Source organism: Manis javanica, chromosome 13 (assembly GCF_040802235.1).
Source record: "Manis javanica isolate MJ-LG chromosome 13, MJ_LKY, whole genome shotgun sequence".
NCBI classification, from domain to species: Eukaryota; Metazoa; Chordata; class Mammalia; order Pholidota; family Manidae; genus Manis; species Manis javanica.
In genome coordinates, this window is record NC_133168.1 from 78,762,397 (window position 1) to 78,785,007 (window position 22,611).

Sequence of the window (22,611 nt, forward strand, 5' to 3'; positions counted from 1 at the left end):
CACCTGCAGGAGAATCCTGTGCCCCAGGGGGGACCACTCACATTTCTCTTGCTATGGTTGTTTCTATTCTGCTCTAGAACACTCAGAGAAAAGCCATTCAAGTGACATCTGAGTCTGTGATTAATGAGAAACCATGTATTGAATTTTGGGGACATGCTGATGATTGGCTGCATTTTTCACTTTCACCTACGAGGTGGCTTTCAACACACGTGGTCATCCTTGGGCCTTGCTGTCTGTCTTTGGTTCTGGTTAGACATTCACTAGGCACCTACTCCCGCCCAAGCTGCTGTGCAGGGCACATGGCAGCCGGAGCCCACACCTCGTGGTGGAGCCCGAATGGCCCCATTATCAAGAGAACAGAGTGGATGGTGAGTATACCCCTCAAGCAGAGCCCACGAGGGGCCACAGCTCGGCTGGTAAACATGGGCGCTTATGACGCCACAGGCTTTTTTCAGTGTCCAAAAATGGATAGGAAATGTTATTGCATAATTCTTATTTCCTGAAGAAAAGGGACCATGATGGATGAAGGTGCACAGGTATGAATTCATTAGCTGTTAGCTTCATGCATCTCCAGCTCTGTAAGAACCTGGGACCATCTGAGCCTGAAATGCTAATTCTGTCTAAAATAAATGGAAGACTCATTACAGTCACTCAAATAAGCAGAATTCCCATTACAAAAATTATATAAAATTGCAGCATTTCTCACTGTCTGTCAAAGATTTTGCTTAGGATAAGGAATTCCTAGTTACTGCCCCTCTTTTTATGGGAAATGTAGCTCGCCCCATAAATAATGCAATAGACTCATCTTCTAAAAAGTGCAAATATTGATTTAAAATCTGGGGTTGTGTCCTGGTAATTTCATGAGCCCGACCTTCTGAGGAGAAGAATTAGCTTTCTTGACTTCCCCTAAGTGTTGTTCAGCCCTCTGCAGTGATGAATATAGCCAGTACAGTTGAATTTTGGAAAAATATTTATACAATTTTAAATTGCCTTGGGACCTTGATTAAATTCTTTTTATTCCTGATTCAAAGTTCAAAAAACAGAAATAGAACACAGGTAAGTAGACAATTCTTGTTCTTCCCTCCCCTGGGCCTGGCGATAACCAGCAGCCACTCTCCCAGTCAGCTTCCCCCACTCCCATCCCCCCAGACCACCTTTAAACCGCGCAACTCCCTCCCTGCCTTTCTCCCTTGAACTCATTACCACTGAATTAACCATCTTCCTCATTTTATTCACTGTCTGTCCCTCCCTCCGCTGGAAGGTAGGCCCTGGGGAAGGACTTTGTGCCTCTTTGTTCACTGCCGGGTCCCCAGGGCCTGGCTCGCAGGGTGCTGAAATGTTTGTGGAGTGAATACGAAGCCCCTCACCTAACGGCAGGGGGCGTGCAGCCCTTCCCTGGCTCAGCATTACCAGAGCTGTCGGGAGAGGCCCCAGGGCCCCCCGGGGCGGACGGTGGGGGGGCGGGTGGGAAGGTGGGTCCCGGACTGGCTGCGCCCCGGGGAGGGCATTCCAGCGCCCACGGCGGATCGGCGACGGGGCGGGGTCTGCTGGGCCCCACGCCGGGGCGGCTGGGGAGGCTGCTGAGCGTGGCGAGGGCGGTAGGCCGGCCCCCACTGGGGCTGCAGGCTGCTCGGGAGCAGGGCGCCGCCGGGCACTCCCGGAGCGGCCTTGGGCGGAGGGCGGAGCAGTGACGGCCACGTGGGGAGAGGGACCCTGAGCCACCGCGACGTTAGGGGACCAGTGGGGCTGGGGGCCGGACCCAAGGGAGGGCGGGCTGGCTCCCGGGGATTCGGGTGCCAGGCTGCCGGGAGGTGAGATGTGCTGTGAAAGTGGCGGCTGCGAGCCCTGCGGGCCGCCCTCCCCGATGTCGCCGCCACTGGCCCAGGCCCTGCTTTCCGGCCGCGGGACGAGCAGGGCCCTGCCACCCGGCGCCTCCTTCCGCTCCTGGCCTTGTCCTTGGGTCGGGGCGCAGCTCCACGCGGCCGCCGGCGCCGCCCCCACGCTTCCACCGTGCATGCTGCCCGCGGTGGTCTACACGTTGTCGTCCCCTCCTCCGACGCCGTCCCCCAGATGCCGCCTAAGCTCAGAGGGGTCCCGCCAGGTGGCGCGGCCCACTCCCCCCAGCAGCTGCCCCGAGGGCCCACCTGGTCCCAGGACCCCCTGACCTGTCGGCGGGGCTTCCGAGAGCTGAATTTGGACAAGCCGTGACCTAGTGGCCTATGGGGCAGAAGCGCTGAGGTCTGCCCCCTTGGCCCCCACCCCACTCAGGACCAGCCCCACCTCTGTGGCCCAGCACAGGGGCGAGGTTACTGGACTGGACCCCGGTGGCCAAGCACGTGTTTAGCACCTGCTGTCCTAAGAAAAAGGAGAGGGAGATTTAAACGGGCAATTTATTAAAACAATGGCAGAAACTGGAATAGTGCATCTGCGAGCCCAGGGTTGCCAGAAGCTGGGAGAGACCAAGGACCGCCCACTGGCACCTTCAGAGAAACCCAGCCATGGCCACAGCGGGTCTCAGACGCAGCCTCCAGACGGTGAGAGAACAGGTTCCTGTTGCTCTGGACACAGTTCCCAGGATGGTTGTGGTGTCAGAGAACTCACAAAGAGCCTTCAAGATTCACCCTTCAGGGAAATAAAATTAGGATTTTCTCTGATGAAAAATCCAGCATTTTTTCACCTTGACACTATGGGTATACCCATCCTATCTCCTTGTTAGCTGTCACAGGAGGCCCCTGCAGCACAAAGGGCCAGCCTGGGGGTCACAGCACCGCTGGCTCAGAAAGGGAGGCAGGAAGGAGGGTGAGGAATCAAGGGATGCAGCAGCCCCTGGGGCCACAGCCATCACAGCATTTCTAAGCACAGACTTATCAGTGGCCGGAATCGTTCACCGGAGAGACAGGGTGAACACATTCTGTCGCCTCTGTCCTCAGGGAACAAAATATGTCCACCTGAGCTAGGAGGCAGACATGCCTGATGGCTTGGAAGCAGGTCCCAATACGACCCTCGCCTAGAAGGCAGCTCTTGAGGGGCACGCGGGCGAGAGGTCTCCTGAATCTGTACCATCTGCCCCAAACTCCAGGGTGCCTTCCTGGTCTGAGATGCTGGACAGCTTAATAAAGGAGAAAAGGAGGCAATCTGTAAGCTTTACTCCAGCCATAGTGAGCTGCCTGGGCATGCGTGGGAGGCTGTTTTGCTTTCCGCTTACCAGCCTTCACCCTGTTTTCACGTGTGCTGTAAAAATCAACTCAGAGCCCTGAAGCGAAAAGCAAAACAAAGGAACAGGCTTAAGGCGGCTGTGAACATGAGATTACTCTTTGGGGCTACTTTTTGAAAAGCAGTGGTTGGTGGCTTTCTTTTCTTTCCAGAACACAGAATGTTCCCCAGATCTGGGCATCAATGAGGGGTCTCTTCAGGTGGGGGGTAGAAGGCGAAGCCGTCCTTGCAGACCTCCAGCCCTGGGCCCTGCACAGCAGCGGCTTGGGCCCACAAGGCGCCCTGCCCACCAGGCACCAGCACCCTGGGCTCCGTGGGACCCTCAGGCTCCGAACAGTTCTCCAACTGCAGGTCCTTAGTGAAGCACAGCTCTATCTGACCAAGCGTTTGCACCTCCTCCCCCTAAAAAGGAAACAGGACACTTCAGAATTCAGGTCTTGGATCATCATCACGGTTCTTCAACCACCACATTTTAGAACATGAATGGGATCCCAGGCTCCAGCAACAAGCCATTGTCTGGCGCCAGACTGGGGCAGGGGCTCCAGCTCCAGGCCAGCACCCAGACAGCCTGGCAGCCACACGGGAGGGACGCCACCTTCATTTTAGAAATTCACATATCTGCCCACATATCATGTGGGTTACTGTATAGGGAGAAGAAAAGCCTTCTGTAGATAAATAGGAAAACTACTGATAAAAGAACTTAAGTATTTATCAGCTGACAGAAGAAACTACAATTCATCTCTAACCTGGACAGATAACTACAACCAAAATTACTAAGACTAACAAAGTAAACCCTGAGATATTGCTAATTTATGTTTGAGTATAGAAATATACCCAGAGCCCCTGCTCCCTACTCCTCTGTCCCTTTCACAATAGGTGTATTCTTACTAGGGGCTGTCCACCAGAAAAACCCCACCCTAGCAGGCCGTTAGGTCAAAACACACACACAGCACACCCAGAGCAAATGCCGGTACACGCATTGGCACACACATACACATACACACAACTCTGCCCCTGGGAATGCCACAGTCAACACAGAGCTGTTGGGAAGCTAGAACTATCTTATTGATTAAGAGAAAGGGCAACAAAACATAGCAGGTCTGACCTGTTTTGGGGGAAGACACTGGAGTTTAGGTATGACTCTGTACACACTGGCAAGAGCATCTTTAATATTTGAAATCTGAAATTAAATAAAGTGCATTAGAAGGAAGCTTTACCAGAGAAAATCGAATGGTTCTGTTTTGTTCAGACACTGTGGTTTACATTCTCATGTATCACAGCCAACAACTGTGTGATATCCTCCGAGTGGTCCTCTGGCTCACAGGCAGGATATGCAGATGCGGAGAACGAGCCCCCCAACACCTCCCCACAAGGGGGAGGACGTACTGCTCAGGCTCCACCCACCAGACTGCAGTCACACACACAAGTGGCTCCACAGTTTCCATGCTCATCTCTGCCCCACTCCTCCGTCTACACCCAGAGCATCCTGCCTGGATGCTAGATGCAAATGCTGAAAATCTCCTGACAGTAAATCAAACTATCTTTCACAGGTCAGGGCCTCTATTTGAGTCATACATCTTGCTACTTCTGATCCCTAAGTAAGCACCTCCTGCACAGACAAGGAGCTCAAATCAAAAAACATTTGTGGTCATTGTTGCTTTTATTGTACCTGAAATCAGTTCTCTGATTGGCATGTTCTGGACAAAATGTAAACACATCCCCTTTATCTACTTGAACATGAATCCAGAGGACTGAAGGGGTCCTGCAAACACTCACGGCTTCTTGGAAGGATGTTCAAAGCCGACATGCTCCCCTGCCCGCTCTCCACAGGGAGAGGAAAGCAGACACAGATGCCACAGGGCGAGATGATTCATTGACCAAAATGATGGTTCAATATCCAGCCATGATACTGGAATCATGAAATTGCTAAATTCACTGACTTTAAACCATTTTTTAATCCACACCTATGATAAATATAAGAACTATCTCAAAGTACCTGATATTCCTCTAAAGTGAAAGTCAGCAGACTTACTCTATAAAGGGCCACAGAATAAATATTTCAGGCCCCGAGGGTCACTAAGCTTCACTGGTGAATAGCTACTCAAGGAGGTGACCATAGATGATGTAAAGGAATGGGCATGGCTGTGAACCAATAAAACTTTATTTACAAAAACAGGCTATCCTGAGCTGAAAATAATTACCTTTTGTACATGCTTACCAGCTAATAAGATCTGGTCATGTTTAAAGTCTGTAGTTTTATCATGAAAGGAATCATAGTTTTATCATGAAAACAAAAACAAATTTTATGTTTCTTCCTCAAACAAAATATTAAAAAACTGAACATGCTTTTTAAACTGCATATTCCACCTGTCCCATCTGAACCTGGGACATATTCTCACCAAGGGACCCTAAGGGTGCACTTCAAAATCATTCGTTTCAGTAGCCTTCAGTTTACTCAATATGCACAGAAAGACAAAATTTAAATAAAACCTACTGGAAAACATAATAGGTTGGTGGGAGGCTTGCTTGGGTCACTTTAAAACCTAAGGCAGTGGAGTGACTGAAGTGATGATGTAATGTTGTATGTGACCTCAGCAGATACACATTTGATAAAGAGCTGGAAGCAGGGCTTACCTGGTAATAACTGGTAGATGGTTTTATCCCCAATTTTTGGAGCATGCTAAAATTTAAATTAAGAAAAAAATTAGCTGTATAATGAAGGTTCATTTTCCTTTCCTGTTCTTTACAAAGATTGTATTTCATAGTATAAATTAAGATACTGTTAAAGGACAGTGCCTATTTTCTATTGCTTTGGGTAATAAGTCTGTTAACAAGGACAGAGAATCAGTGGTGCTCAGGCTGTCCCAACCTCCCGCTGAGTACCTCCCTCCCCAGCACCTGCGTCCGTCTCAGCAGCGCCAGATAGAGTCAGCACACACACTACGTCCTATTGGCCATGCTGATTTTCAAAGAGAGTTAGTGACTGATTTTGGATTCCAGGCTTATCCTGGAGGACTACACTTGGTCAAAACCTTAAGTACGTTCAACGCCTACAGCCTTGAATTATTTCCTAATGCACATGGTTTTAACCAGTATATCCTGTCAAAGTACCATATGATTCACTTACAAAATTAAGGAGTACAATATAAAAATTTCTCAGATTAATAATTCTGAAAAAATACCCTAGCCTCCATCACACCTCTAACCGGGTTATGACCACACAGAGCACACGCAGAGCTGCAGGCCCTCTCCACATGCCATCATCGGTGGAGGAAGACAAGACTGACCAGGCTTGCCCTCCCAGCCATGATCTCTGACAAAAGTAGACCATGTTACCAAGACAGTGTCGGTAAAGGACTATGTATCAGTAACCTTGGCATCTTTGTTGCAGGGCTCCAGGAACACGCAGAAAGGGGCAGTAGGCAAGGGCCCTTGAGGCCCTAGAAGTAAGTTTGCCTAGCACTTGCCCTCGTGTGGCCAGCATGGGACAAACTCCAAATTTCAAAGATGTGGTATCCAAGAAATGCTAAATTGATCAAGCTTTAAAATACTTATTACAAATTGCAATGATAATGTTTTTGATATACTGGGTTAAATAAAATATAAAATTAATTTCACCTGTTTCTTTTAGCTCTTTTTGATGTGGCTACTAGAAAATTAAAAATTATGACTATGGCTTGCATTGTATTTCTACTGGCCAGCCAGCACTGCTTTAGAGACCCAAGTTAGGTCATCAAGGAAGTAAGAGAGAGATGTGGGGAAAGTTGGCATCTAGCCCAGAATAGTCTACACTGCTTTCTACTGAGTTTAGTCTGGCATTAATTCCCGGATCCGTATCTGTGGGTAATCCGAGAACTTCAGTTCAACACATTTTGCATTTTTTTTTTAGGTTTGCTGCCTTCATATTATAAAGTGAATGAAAAACTGCTTGTTTATGATAATTTGATAGGCTTTCCTCTGAGAAAAAGATAATCTGTAGTAATGGTCTATAATATAGTGAAAACTACAAGGGATTTTAAGTTCTGACTTCTTGATTTAAATTTTGTGAGTACTGAGATTTTAGGCTATTCTTGGAGAAACTGGAAAGAATATAATTCCTTTAATTGCTCAGTAGTTATGTTCCCAGTAGTGCTTCTCAGGCAGGCCCTGGTACACATTTGCTGTGTGAACCTTTAAGGGCCAGATTCCCCCATTTGTGGGCCCACTGACTCTCCTGCCGTGGCAGGACTCCGCGATCTGCACATGTCGAGCATGTGTGTACAGCTACTGAGATTCAGTACGTGTACATAGGAGGTACTTAATAGATAGATGCTGGATGAAGGGATGAATGATTTAGATAATTTCTTAAAAGCTTTCAATAGTATCTCCTTTTCCTGTGTGTGGGTGGTAGTCAGCCAAACCCACTCCTTGTGGGTCAGGACCTGAGGGGGTTTTCGGGGACAGAGGGTGCCCGCCATTCTCCAGAAGGCCCGGAGGTGGCCTCTGCCCGAGTCTGGCCTCCTGTCCTGGTCGCTCGCTGCCCTCCAGGGGCCACACACTCCCAGCTGATCCACATGGGAACTGTACGGTGGGTCTTATTATGCTTCTGGGGTGAGATGTGTCCAAAGGTCTTACTCTTACTGCAGGACAGTGCAGCTTACCATATGAAGAACCTACAGATGATTGTGTGACACAGGACCCACAGCATGCTGCTGTTCAGGGGGCATCCCTAGCCTGGGTGCTCAGTGCAGCTGGTTTCAGTCTAGGGGAGGCTTTGGAATGAGAGGGCAACCCACCCAACACCTTACAGCATGGAAACGGGACCAAGGAAGGTGGAATTGTACAGACTATTCATATGGTTTCCAAAGCTGGATTAAAGGCAGGAGCTCTGAGCCGGGATTTTACCTTATTTGCTGGGTGCTTCCCACATAATCCTGTTTTCCCCACGGGCCACCCCTCCTGTTCTGGCATGGACCCACCCCATCCAGTTCCAGCTGGACACCAATTCACTTCCCATCACAGCGATGTGGAGGCCATCTGGGGGCACCACTGCGCACTCCCTGCAGATCACACATGCCAGGGGGCTGGCTCCCCTGGGTGGTTCTGACGTGCAGCCTTGAACGCAGGACCTTGGCACTATTCTGCTGCCCTGACTAAAGCCAGCTGGGACGTCTGTCATGGTTCTTAGAGGCCTCGGGTTTATTATGACCACATAAGTGGAGAGTAAGAATCCCCACACTTAGTCTGCCAGGGTAGTCCAGCCGAGGAGGCCGGCCCAGGCTGGCAGAGGGGCCAGGCTGACTAGTGGTCGGGACTGCGACCCTGCAGCAGTTTCTCCGAGTTTGGCAGCTTGGGAGTGGCATCACATGCCCTTGCCCACAGGGCTGAGGGGAGGGCAGGCAGTGGCAGGACCTCAGGGTCCGGGTCCCTGCGAGGACTGGCGCCCACTGCCCCTCCTGTGTGCCCCAGGGCACTGTGCCAAGGCCCAGAAGTGCCTGGTCTGGCAGGAGCTGCCCTGCTCGCAGACACGCTCCGGTCGGAGGCCCCGATCAGGCCCACCGTCTGATGAGTCACAGCTGGACCGCGACAGGGACGGTCCCCAGGAGCCGTGTTCCTCAGGAGGGACCCCGCCCCCGGCTCCCCGCGCCCAGGCCAGCAGGCCGCCTACCTGTTGAGCGCGAGCCCGTGGTACAGATCCAGGCTTGCGCCGAAGTACCTCTTTTGGGAATTGAGGGCGTTCAGCTGGGCAGCACAGGTCCCGTGCTTCTCCCACTCATGCTTCCTGAGGGTTAACGACCTCCAGTGAGGAATGAAAAGAATGCACGGCGGAGATGTTCCCGAAGGCCCCCGGGGCAGGACGGGAGCCGTGCAGGAAGGGCGGGGGTCCCACCGCCAGCTAGCCCCGGTGCGCACCTTCTGCGCAGCTTACATGGCTGACCCGCCCCGGCCCGGGCAGCACTTCGCAGACCCCAGCCAGGGGGAGGAGAGGCCACTCCAGCACCCACGCACTCCCGAAGCACCCGGAGCCCTGCAGAGAGCCAGTGCTTTACAGCCAGGGGTTCCACACACAGGCTGAGCGGTCGTGTGTAAGCCGCTAGCGGAGAAAGGGCAGTGCGGCGGATGCCCGGGTCAGCCCCACGGTCGTGACTGAGCAGCGCCCACCTCCAGGAGGGGCCGTGGCGAAACAGCCTAACCCAACGCCTGCAGAACAACTGCCCCTTTGGATTCGACAAAAATACTGTTCCTGGTAACTCCTCACGTTTTATTGCAGATAAGTTACAAAATATTTTCACATCCTCTGCTTGGTTCTCACAACTCTGCAAAGGAGGAAAAATCACGGCTGGTTTAGAAATGGGGAAACTGAGTCTCAGAGCAGCTATCTAGGTGCCCTGTGGAAGGCCACTGGGCCAGAAGTGGCAGCGTCTGCACCTGAGCCCCACTTGACTGTACCCTCAGGCCCCCTGCCATGGCCTTGCGGTACCGTCCAGGGGACAGCTAAATGTAATTCATACCCACCATCAGAATGACTGGCAACCTGGCTATTCAGATGTTAAGCACCATTAGCATGGAAAACAAGGTGGGCGTCAGGGTTCCGCACTTCTCTGTGACTAATCCGAGCAGTTATAATAAACAACACTGGTGCAAGTATTCATACAACAATCATATACTGTCTTACAAAACTGCCATCAAAATGTGCCCTCCTTCACTGGTAAAGTTCATCCCAGTGACACTGTTAAAGTTACAAGTCTCTCAGACCTAAGAAAACCAGGAGGAAAATAAAAATAGATAATTTTCTTCATCTAGAATAGCTTCCACTGCAAATTACTTTATAACTTTCTATATTCTACAGAGAAGACAAAGGAGACTCTTTCCAGCTGATTGAAATGTAACCTGGATTTTGGTGTCTCAGTTTCTGTAAAACAGAATAATCCTTACCCTAAACCCCCTGTACTGAGTAATGGGGGATTATGAGCTGAAACAGGCTATGCACTTTACACAGGCCAAAGAGTGCCTGGCTCCTCATAAGTATTCAACACATGCCAGCTATTATTACTTTTGGAGCAAGCTTAACTCAGTAAATGTCAGGGATAAGAATATATTAACATATTGATATTATCATAGTTCAAAACATTTAGTCACACATCATTTTTCATTTAACACAGCATTGTTAGTGACCAATCAAAGTGACCACTGTGTCACCCTCACCCCACACAGGGCATGTGGGTGGATCTTGAGGTCACCCTCCGCTGTCACCCGCCTGCCTCGGGGATGACAGGCAGCTGCTTTTCAGGGGCTCTGAGCACACCCCACAGTGAGGCTGTGCAGCCAGCTGGGCATGAGCCAACTCTCATTTTTTTCTTAAAAGAATCAAGAAACAAGCAGAAGTCCTGCTGTGCAGGCGGTTGTGTATGTAGTATTTTTCAATATGGTTAATTTTATTAACACATCTAATCTTAGGGAATGATCTCAAGCACCAAGTGATGCCCAGAACCTCTCCTTTGCATACTTGATTCCCATTTGGGATTAAAGAGCAAAGTTTGCTGGCAGAAGTCTCCCCACTGACAGCAAAGCAGAGGTGGAGAAGCCTGTTGATGCCCCTGTGGACACTCCAGGAACTTGTACAGCAAAGGGAATTGGGGCAATAGTGACCCCAATGCAGTAGTTAGAGCGACAGTAATGACAGTGCCCAGTAGGCAGTCTCCACATCTCTCGTTTGTACACAAGAGCTCTAGAAAGGATAAATATTAATTAATGTGGGGTATTTACCTTTCCATTTAAAGCAAAAGTTTTAAGTGTCTAACTATCCAACCTGAAAAAGTCTCTCATTTTGACTTTATTAGCCAACAAAAATAAATGTGTAGTCTGCCCCACAATTCTGATTAAATGCTCAAGGATTTAATGCACAGAAGACCGTCCTTGTGCATATTTGTTGATTTATGTTTAAGTCATTTGGCAAAAATCTGATAGGCTCTGTCATGGAACATTTCAACAACTGGAAAAATTATATTTTGCCAGGTTACCAAGTGTTCCTCATTTGAAGTATACTTTGAAGTGTGATATAAAAGACTTTCTGTCATTGTCCCCCATTTCAACTTATTAAGGCCTTTATCTATTCTGAAACCATTTTCTAGAACACAGCTATGCGCAGGGCACTGCTAGACTCCTGAATCACCCATCTCTCAAATGTTCACTGAGTGATTCTCTTTTCTACTGAATGGGTGGTTTCCAAGTACAGACCTGGGATCCACAAATCCTGAAACCACTTCCCTGCCACACTCAGGTAAGTGAAATCTCAGCCTGAACACTGGTGAACCCAGAAGGCAGACATCATTTCAACTCTATTTGGTTTCAGAAAGCTTTCTTCTAAACTCTTTTCCAGAAAATTCTGCACAAAAATACTTCCAAATGACTTATTTTGGACAAAATCTGATTAATTGTAATGTGAATTACAAATTACCACATTAGAGGGAGATGGAGAAAATAAAGAATTATCTTTGGTTAACATACAATGTAAATACAGGGAATGTTCATTTATCTTCTTCAGAAGTGGTGATTTAAGAAGATACCTTGGACTAAATGCAGCATTTTTCTCTTCACTCAGCTCCTGCTCTGTTAATAGAGTTTCGTTGGAACAGGTGTGGACTGAGCCTCCAGGGACAATGTCACCTCCTCTCCTCCTTAAGTCATGTGAATGAGGTAACGACCTCAGTTCAGACACCTTTTTCTTGACAAATTTCAAAACAATAGCACAGCCTCCTAACAGCCTCTCCTATCTGGTCTGGAGGTGAGGTTTGGCTTTTGTAGGTATGCATGTGTTTGCCTTAGTTAAACCTCAGAGGAAATGTTTTAAATGGAGGAATGAATGAAGTAACAGACTAAAAATAAATTTATGAAGCAAATTCCATTTGTTCTCATTTTCTGTCCCCTGAAGAAAGACGCCCCAAACTGCACACCCAATAACAGGCTGTTCTAGATAAAAGGTGTTCAAACTTCTCACCCTCAGAGGCACACTCTGTCGCTGCCCTCTGTGTCCCATGGCCCACTTAGGTTGCACTCACAAAGCTCTTGCCCTGGTGTTTCAAGATCGTGTTGGCTGCCAGAGCTCAGACCTACCAGAAATGGCTGAGACTGAGTGGATGGATCACATCGGGCCAATACATCTTCATGTCTGGCAAAAGGTCCTATGTACAAAAACAAACAAACAACAATCTGTGTAGGACCTAACAACTCAAAGTCTATCAGGTAAATTTACTAAACTAAGACAGTAGAAGAACTGACTTCTGTTAATTAGTAACACTCAGGGGAGTAAAATGATTCTGTGCCTACCTTAATGAAGTGTTTCTTAAAACATTTGAAGGTAAAATTTGAGTAATCATGTAAGTGCATTTGAAAATACAATCTCGCATTGGTGAGTTGATAAACTGTAGTGAATCCAAAAAATGGACTATTATTCAATGCTAAAGAAATGAACTGTCAAGCCACGAAGAGACATGGAAGAACCTTAAATGCATATCACTCTGAGAGAGAAGCCAGGCTGAACGGACTACACACTGTATGACTCCAGCTCTATGACATCCTGGGGAAGGTGAAATATGGAGACAATAAAACATCGGTGGTTGCTAGGGGCTGGGAGAGGAAGGGATGACTAGTCTGAGCACAGAGGGTGTTTAGGGCAGTGAAAATACTGTGTGATGGTGGATATGTGACATTATGGATTTGTGAAAACCCATAAAACTAGGTAACACAAAGAGTGAACCTAATACGAACTATAAACTTTAGTTAGTACTAACATACCAATACTGGCTCATTGATTTTAACAAAAATGCCACACCAATCCCAGAGGCTAATAATAGGGCAAAGTGCATGTGTGTGTGTGTGTGTGTGTGTGTACTGGGGGGAGGGGGCATGTGAGAACCTTGTACTTTCCACTTAGTTTTTCTGTTTTAGGTTTCTAAAGCTGCTCTAAAAAACAATGTCAACTAATTAAAACAACACAGAATAGAAATTCTCCTTTCCGCAGAGAAGAGCTCTTTTGGGCTTGGCAGTCTGAGCCCTCCTATACTCAATAGACAGTTACCCTAAACTGAACAGTGTTCAAGTTCATTCTTCAATTTCTACATACCCACTAGACCACAAAAAAGGTTTGATTATAAAGGTGTCCACACAAACTTAGGGTGACCCACTCTAGTGTATTTGTCAGCACACCCCCCACCCCCATAAGGATCCAGCCCACCAGCTATTCAGCAATTTGACCCCCAGCCTCCCACCTGCCCAGATGCAGCCCTGCCTTCACCTCCCCATGGCCAAGCTTCTGTCGGGACACTGTCTGCCTGTCTCCATTTCCACCTACCTTCTACCTGCCACAGTCTGGCTGCCGCCCCATCAGCCCTCAGGGATGCAGGGTGGTGATATAATTTATTGCCCAAACTAGGTCACTTTTATTTAGGATAAATGCTAAATTGGACAGTTTGCTACACAAGTAACCAGCCGTTACTTGTTACTTCTGAACAAGGAGTGGCTTAGGGTTGCCCCCGACCTTGACCTGCAAGTGGCTCAATCCAAAGGACATGTTCAGCCTCCTTTATGGAACTGGCCCCATTTCCTTCACCCTCCCCACCTCCCAGGCTCCCCCTCCTCTGGCTGCCCTTCACAGTCCCCATGCCCTTCAAACAGTGGGGCTCCTGGAGGCCTGTTCCTGCCTCTCCCACACTGTCCACACTCACACTTACAGCTAATTTACTGCCTCCAGGGTGATGGCGCCTGAGGTTCACCTGCAGCCACACTTCTGCTGATGCATGCAGCCCACTGGACGATTGCAGGGTTCCGCACACTCAGCACCAGCAAAGCTGACTCCCAATCACACAGCTGTCAAAGCCAGGTCCCTGCCCACATGCCCCGTACCTGGGAAGGAGCCCGTCAGCCCCAAGCCCGGGCTCTGCCCGCTCATCCCATACCCAGGAAGGAGACCATCAGCCCTGAAGCACACACGCCCTTGCCACATCCTATTGGAGGCCTCCTCTTCCAGCCAGTCCGTCCCTGGGCCTGTCCACTCTAGTTCCAGGATGTCCTCCCCCTTGCCACTCTCATGGCTCTTTGCCCCCTGCAGAAGCACCCTCCTGTCCCTGCCGCCAGCTCTTACTGCTGACGTGAAGGCAGGGCAACCATCAGAAAATGCAGGCCGGGCTATCTCACTTTCCAGCTTGCATGCTTCCAGCAACTCCCACTGGGTCTTAAGTCAGAGAAACAGCTCCCCACCCAGCCCACAGGCTCTGAATGAACTGGCCCCAAGCATTCTTTGGGCTCACTGCTCCCCCTCCCACCACACTGGCTTATCCCAGTTCCTCAAAGGCCCTGTACTACCCCAGGGTCCTTGCACAGGCTGCTTCTTCAGTCTTCCTTGCCTTCAGCTAGCTGAGTCAGACTCCAGCTCTAACAGCCCCTCCTCAGCGGAACCTCACACAGGCCCACGGCCCTGAGCTCTTGGCGGTATTCTCCCAAGGCGCCCAGCTCATATTTCTGCATGTGTGAGGTGACTTCATCAGCAGCTGTCTCCCCAGATGTAAGCCATGTGGGCCAGAGACCACCTGTGGTTTTGCTCGCCGTGTGTCTCCACTCTGTCCTAGCATCCCAGCACAGCACCGGACAAACTATAGGCATCCAGTACATTACTGAATAAGTTAATCTCTAATTGCACTTTAGGGTCAAGATACTCTGACTGGGAACATCCCTCATGGTATTAGGGGGAGTGGAGGTGAGCCCAGGAGGAGGAACGTGTGCCTGAGGAGGGAGGCATGACCAGACTTTGGGGTGCACGTATCATTCTTACAGATGGTCCCTGGCCCTTCAGGCCTCCTGACTCACACTCCCGAAAAACCTCAAGGAAAGAGAAAGGAGAAAAGAGTTCCCTTTGGACTGGATCCTGTGATGGGTTTGGAATAATTACCTTGCCTTTTTGGAGGCTGTACATGAGAAAGATCCACAATTGTAGCAAATCCTGATTCTACCCCATGATTTCAGGGAGTCACCAGTGACCTCATGGACCTTGCCCTTTAAACCCAGGTACTAGTTACCCAGACAGATGACTGGTTACACCCAAGGGGTTGTCAGCACTCCCGAGGAAAGGTGAGCACACTTGTGTGCATGTGGGTGCATGCATGTATGCAGGTACCTCTGTACACATGAGGTAGGAGGGCCTCAAAAAGAAACATCTGCTAACAACACTGGTGAACACGAGTCCATGGGTTATTCTGTAAGACACGCCTTTGGGCTAGGAAGGCCCATCCCTTCCTGCTCACAGGCCCTACTTAGGAACCTACCCACCCACAGCCAGGAAGGACAGCCATGGCTTTCATGGCCTATACTCCAGGCCAGAGCTATCTCCATGGGCCTCGCCACAGAGCCACCAGGGAAGGGGACTACTGGTGGCTGGCAGACGAGAGTCAAGGTCAGCTTCGCACACACCTGCTTTCAGTGCACAGTTTGGGTTCGGGACACAGGAGGAGAAAGATTAGGTCCTAATTAGCATGTGGGATTGTTTTAAATATGCCAGCTGTTCAGTCCTGGTAAAGACACTCAGAACCCCCTCATGTTAAAACATGGCTTTGAGGGCCCACTTAGGAAGGCAAGAGCTAATCTGGCGCAGAGATCTGCAGTGACACACTGAACAGTACCTTAATCTCCTCTAGGTCAAAGTGCCACGATCTGTTACATTCTTCAGCTCTATCAGGCCTAGAAATGAGAATTTAAAAAGACAACAGGAATGAGTCTTGTTTGGGGTGAATTCTAAATGACACTTCCACCAAGGTCTGCAGAGAGCAGAGGAGGAGAGATTCTAAGCGGGAATGCTTTGTGCCATGTGAGGTGTCACTGCGAGATCAGGGCAGTTCCAGCTCTAAATTGTGATGAGGATCATGAGCAACAGTAACGTGCTCGGGAAGTGCCTGCTAATGACTCAGGGTCCATGAGCATGGTTTTTTAAACACCGAGAACCTCACCCTCCCTACTCCTGCTTTGGCTCCACGTGTTCAATTCTGGAGGTCAGCTCTCAGTCTTCTGACGCAGCTTAATTCAAGAGCCCACCAAATCTCCTCTCTAGCCCCCCAGCATGTCTCCACTGCCAAAGACAGCAGGCCCTGCAGCGCGATTAAACCAGCGTGATGACCCCACCAGGGTGGGAGCAGCTGTGCCCTGTCATCCAGCTGGGAGAGAGGCTGAAGTGAGCATCAGCCAAGGTCCCAGAGACTAAAGTGTCAAGGTCACCCCAAGAGCCTGGGACGAAGTGGTTCTACAGCCAGGTCCCCAGTTAATTTGCTTCTTATGAACCCTGGTCTCTGAGGAGCAAGCCTGTGCCAGCAAAAGCCAGGATAGCTCCCCTCTCGTGGAAGCAGTGAGGGGGCCCCTATGACAGGCAAAGTATGTGCACAGTTTATCACATGTGCATATCAAAAATATATGAATTAACAAATGTATAAACTAAAAAGCTGCAGGCAATGCCAGAAAATTGCATTTGGGTGTCTGTGATGTGTGTATACTGCAGAGATGTATGATTTATATAATACGCACATTCATCTTCATATCTGTTTACTGCCTCCAAAAGAACAAAATGAGAAAATTTAAATATAGTGATGCCAGAATGTACCCAGAATCCCTAAATGCATGTATCTAAACTAAGCTGTAACTGTTCTATCAAAACAGAATTAAACAACAACTGAATTAGTATTATGTTAGAAAAACTAAAAAATATTTTAAAATCAAGATCTGGTCTAATAAGTAAACTAACAAAAATTACTAGTATAAATATTAGGAGCAGACTCAAGCTAGAGTTTCAAGTTAGCTAGCTTCTTCTGACTCCAAGTCAGTTTTAGATGTCTTAAATGCTTGCCATAATCCATGTATTGTCCAGTAATCTGGAGGGCTTGTACAGTTGTTTCCAACTTCCTACAAAAAAAGAAACAAAGAAAATAATTGGCTTAATTAAAATACATTTAGCAACCTTCATTTCTTTTGACTACATCAAAGAGATACAGGACCGGACTAACAAAAAATAAATTCCCGTGGTCATTTACAACAAATTCATTTCAGCAACACATTCGTGCGGAAACTACACAGGGGCTAGATGGTCTATCTGAAATGAGTGGGCCAGTCCTCAAACAATTAGATAACAGAATTAAAAACCTATTTCTGCTTTTTAAATGTGCTCTCAAATCAAGGGAATCTAATGGAAACACTCAGATTTGCCCATAATTTTCTTATCATATAACCAAATATAAATGTGAACAAAAGGCTGATATTACCCTGCTAAACTCAAGTCTGTTCAGGCTCCAGATCCAAATATATTCGTGAACAAATAAGTTCTGAAAATTCAGACATTTGGGGGCAAAAATGCCAAGACCAGAATAGGACATCCTTAATAATCAACATAAATGCATGACAATAAAAATCTTGGGGTAAAAAATTTTAAGGACCTCCAAATTGTTGAGCAAAAATGCAGTTTCTCCAAAACAAACTGTCAAGGAATATATCCCGGCTCTCAGACAGGATGGGGCAGAACTGGTGACCAGGGAGTGAGCGCAGAAAGGAGGTGTCATGTCTGTGGAGGGGCAGGCTCTGTGCGCTGTTCCCAGCTGCATGCCCTTCCTCCTTGAGTCGCTGTCTGGGGAGGTGGCTTCCTTCCGCGGGTGGCCTGGTCTGGGGTAGGTGACCTGAATCCCCTGAGCAGGGGGGCAGCACAGGTGCCTGCAGAGAGCAGCATGGTGCCAGGCTGCACCCCACCTCCCCTTTGGTCCCTCCACCAGGTGACTGGCTGGATCCCCTGCCAGTTCTCCCTCCAGTGCCTCAGATGAACCTATATGGGGGTGACTGGGCCAACAGGAAGCTTCCTCTCACATCAGTGCCTGGCCTGTGCAAGGCCCACATGAGCACCAAAACCCAGTGGGGAAAGATGGGCTTGTCTGGGCACCTGTGCTGCCTGCCGCCTCACCAGGAAGGAGACCAGGATGGCCCTGCTGCCCAGAGGGACACCCTGACCAGGACAGCAGAGCCCCTACCATGGCCCCCCGGATGGAAATCAGTTCCCTAACAAAAATGTTCCCCTGCACTGGAGTTTTTTAAAACCTCATGTCTAAAACCCTCAAGGCAGAAATGCCCCTCCCTGCACATTTCTGATCATGCACATGGGCACACCCACATTTTGCCATATACATGCCTCACTCACCAAGCCACTGCTCTCAAAGCAGATCTTCCCGCACCCATGGTCTGAGCTCCACACACAGGGCCTTCCTGCAGCAGCCAACAGCTCTGGGATGCCCAGCGGCAGGGCAAGAGCCGATCCCCTACAAAGCTGAGCTCCATCCTACTTCCACCCAGCTTCCCCCTCTACCCCCAGCATGTAAGGCACCAGAAACGCACAGAGACATGAGGCGTAGTCACCTCCAGCGGCACGGGGTTGGCCATGAGTTTCCGGACCACGAATTTATGACCCAGAGGACACATGCTGGTAAACCGACCCTTTGCCAGTCTCACTGGATCAAAGGGACCAGTCGAGGCAGAAAGACTCACCTTGCACACTGTTATAGGCCAGTGTTGAACCATAATTAGTTTTCTCCACTCTTGGTTGCCACTGTTAAAAGACAAGGCACTTATTTTTCAAGAACTTTTTTTAAAGTTACAGAAAATTCATCTGTCCATTCATGCAACAAATACTGCATCATACTTGAACACGACATGGGGTGGGGTGCCGCCCTGAGCAGGGACCCAGTCCCTGCCCTCCCCAAGGCACTTGCTAGTGAGGAAGACAGTGACCTCATTAACTGAGAAGACACGCGGTGTCACACAGTGATAAGTGATAGTGAAACTCAGGCAAAGGAAGTGTGTCAGGGGTCGGGGGTGGGGAGAGGTGAGATTCTCCATTAAGTAGCCAGGAGGGCATCCCTGAAGGGAGGCAGAGACCTGAAGAGAGGGGATGAGCCACAAAGGGCCCTCCTCTCAAGGATGTTCACACAGCTTAGAAATAGAAGCATTATCCCTTAGCTGCATTTGTGAAACCCCTGTGGCCTAAAGGCTGAATTTCTTTATAGTTCATTTGGCAGAAAATGTGACCTGAACTAGCACTAGCACTTGCTCTCTACAAAATGGGTAACTTTTGACCCTACAGTGCTCCTTTTAACGCCTCTGGGTGCTGTCCACAATCTGAATGTGACTCGCCTTCCCTGTACACCCTCGGACTCACCCAACTCCCCTGAGGAGCTGTGCCATGCCGGGAACTCAGGTTTGTAAGGTTGAGCATGAGAGGAGGCTGAGGCAGCAGGGAGAGCATGTGAGATACTCCTCTAGAGGCAGAAAACAGCAGCAGCCACATGGGAATATAATTCAGGTGGACACTTAATTCAGGGTAAATTAAATTTTAGAAGGAAAGATTACAAAGTAAAACAGAATTAAGTTCTTACACATCAGCTTTTGTAAGCAACTGAGTACTGCTGAGTAAGTGCAGAAATCAACATGCAGACGTCAGGAGAACCTGGTTTCCAGTCTGAGCTAACAACCCAAGCACTCTATAAAAGAAGAAAGATGAACTGCAGCATGAGAAGGAGAGCTGCGTGAAGTGTTAGAAGCTTGCTTATTTTCTGGGTGCAAAAACTCTTTTACATAGGTGGTAACTGAGGCTAGAAGTTTAAGCAATGGCCAGGAAGGCTAGACCATCTGTATGCCGTTTACAATCAAACCATCGGACTCAGAACGTCTATAATACAATCTCCACCTACAATCCCGGCAAAAGAATGATGTGAGGTTCAGAGAAGCATCTCCCTGCTGCAAAGAGAAAGGCCCCAGAACAGAGCAGAGAGGAGCCACCAGGTTCCCAGGATGGCTGGTACGTGGGAAAGCCTAGATTAACTTTGTGTTCATTCCTGGCTAGTGTTGGCTGTCCCATTATATAACCTGCATGAATTAGGAGAGAATGGGGTGTACCATGTATTAAAGCCTAAGGTCTTTGGCTAAGATTTATTGATTGCTAGTGACCAGGTATGGTTCTAAGTACTGTGCTTGAACTGATTTCTCCTCCCATAGACTCTGGGAGCTAGGTGTTGTTATCTTTATTATTTCTGCTTTAGCCGTGGCACTCAGCCAGCATTCCACACCACCCCTCCAGTGATAGACTCTTAACCTAATGGCAAAAATTAACTAAAGTAGCTATTTTTCAGTAAATATACTTCCTGAGAACACTAAAACACAATGTTACCTTTTAAAGTATGTGGTAAAACAGCACTGGTGCTTAAGTGCAAAGCAAAGCCCACCTTTTCTTACACCTGCCAGGTTAAGTACGAAATCTTTCTATTAAGTTGATCATTAACCCAAATAAGACAGAAGAAAAAAATTGAAATCTGGTACTCAGATCTAGGTTTCCACTACAAAAGCACAAAGCGAATTCTTTACAACACAGCCTGTTTACCCCTAACTGGTCGCTGCAACACAGAATGAAAGGGGGAAAGGAAGGGGAACGAAGAGCTCCAGTTAGAAACTCAGAAAGAGGAACCACCAGCATGTCAACAATATTGACCTGGAATCTGAACTAAACATGCGCGTCAACAAACGCTGAGAGAATTTCAGAGCACGGAGGCGCTGTCTACCTGGTCCTTGGCTGTCCTCCGCTGAGACCCCAGCCCCAGGCGCAGGGGGCACCCCTCCTCCAGGTGGCCCCAGGTAGCTTACCTCCTCCAGAGGGCGCCCGTGCTGCACAGCCAGAAAATGGCCAGGCAGAAGGAGCTGAGGAGGACGCTGAGAGGTGCCCAAGGCTTCATCCTGCCCAGATCCTCGGGAGGCTCAGCTGTCAAAAGACAGAGGCGCCAAACGCCCCGCCCAGGCCTTGCGTCCCTGAAAATGGACAGAGGGTTGACCCTGGAGCAACTGGCTTGAACTGCATGGGTCCATCTATATGCCCATTTTGTTTAAATAAATTAAAAGTTTTTCCTTTTTCTACCTTGCTTGACTGCAAGAATACAGTTCCTAGTGCAGGAAACATACAAAGTATGTGTCAGTGGATAATGTCATCTGCACAGCTTCCGGCCCATAATATTAGTACCTAAGTTCTTGGTGAGTTAGAAGGTACTTGGATTTTCCACTTCTGCGGGGGTCAGTGCCCCTCACCCCCGGTGTTGTTCCTGGGGCCCCGGCCCCGCCCCCTGCACCCCAGTGGGCCCCGTGCCCGTCCCCCGACCCCCAGGAGCGCCCCAGTGCCAAGTGTCCGGCCGCCTTACCCCGCCCGCCAGCCGCACACACGTCCCGGCCAGCTCTGTACCACGACCCCAGCCGCAGAGCCGCCCTCGATGCTGGGGGACCCGCGGCCTCTGCAAATGCCGGCCCTTTTCCGCCTCTGGGCTTCTGGCCTCGGACACGCCCCCGACGCCCCGAGGCCGGGACACGCCCCCTGACGTCCCGAAACGGGGACACGCCCCCTGATGCTCCGAGGCTGCGCGCGCGCGGGTTGGTCCCTTCATGCGAACGGCGTCCCTGCCAGCCAGTCTCCTCCCGTCCAACCCGTGGAGTTGGCTTAGAGCCCGGCCTCCGGCGCTCGCCGTGTCCCCGCACGCGCCTGGAGCGCACGGGCCGAGCTGGCGGTGACGGGCGTGCCAGCACAGGCCTTTGCAAAGCCCGCCGGGGAAGGCGGCCCTCCTCGGGCCAGGCTGTTATCTCAAAGGAGCTCGGCGCGATTGTGCCCTCAGGACGCGGGCCTCCGCGGCACGGTACGTGCGCCCCTGCAGCCCTGCGCTCCCTGCCGCGGGGCCTGCTGGGCGGCAGCCTCTGGTTAGCCCTAGTGGCCCCACAACATTGTGAAAGGTTGCGGGCCCCGGGACTTGGGCCGTCGGTGGAGTAAGTTTGTGCAGAAGTGTGTCCACTGGAGGCAGTGGACAGGGTGGCCACTGCCATTTGCGTGAACAGATAATCCTTAAACCTGTGCTTATGCCTCAAAAACTAAGGGACTTCCATTACGCAGCTTCTTGCTGATTCAGCTCCTTTGAGAGCTATTCCCAAATCAGCCGCATCCTGAGTCAGCTCTTGCCAGGTGATGCTACAGCAACAAGTGGTCCGCATATCTCAGCGGCTCGCTGCTGCACGCACAGGGGCTGACTTCACTGGCTCCATGCTGGCTGTGGGTCAGCTGCAACTGCAGTCCACGGGCTTTTCCCTCGCTGGCACCCAGAGAAGGAACAGCCTTAGCCAGCACCTGCCGCTCAGATGGCCAAGCGGTGGCAGAAGCCCGCCTCGGCTCTTGACCACTGGGGGCTGATGTCTGATCTTCCACTTAAATTCTTTTGGTCAAAACAAGTCATATTCAAGCCTGGCATCAAGGGAGTAGAATATATACTCCTCCCACAGATGGGGGTATTGCCTCTCAGTGCAGATGTTAGGGTCTTATGGGAAACA

The 22,611-nt window shown here is 49.6% G+C and overlaps 1 protein-coding gene across 1 annotated transcript; it reads right to left on the reverse strand.

The window, feature by feature from the left end:
• Nucleotides 1-2,372: 2,372 nt before the first annotated feature.
• RNASET2 (ribonuclease T2) lies at nucleotides 2,373-21,595 on the reverse strand. The gene is made up of 10 exons (XM_017665062.3): nucleotides 21,444-21,595; nucleotides 20,899-21,060; nucleotides 18,751-18,811; nucleotides 17,075-17,130; nucleotides 15,864-15,921; nucleotides 12,307-12,374; nucleotides 8,861-8,974; nucleotides 5,848-5,893; nucleotides 4,319-4,393; nucleotides 2,373-3,615 (listed from the first exon to the last, which is right to left on the reverse strand). The coding sequence occupies exons 2-10, from the start codon at nucleotides 20,985-20,987 to the stop codon at nucleotides 3,394-3,396; spliced, it is 789 nt and encodes a 262-aa protein (XP_017520551.3). The 5' UTR covers nucleotides 20,988-21,060; nucleotides 21,444-21,595; the 3' UTR covers nucleotides 2,373-3,393.
• Between the last annotated feature and the right edge of the window lie 1,016 nt (nucleotides 21,596-22,611).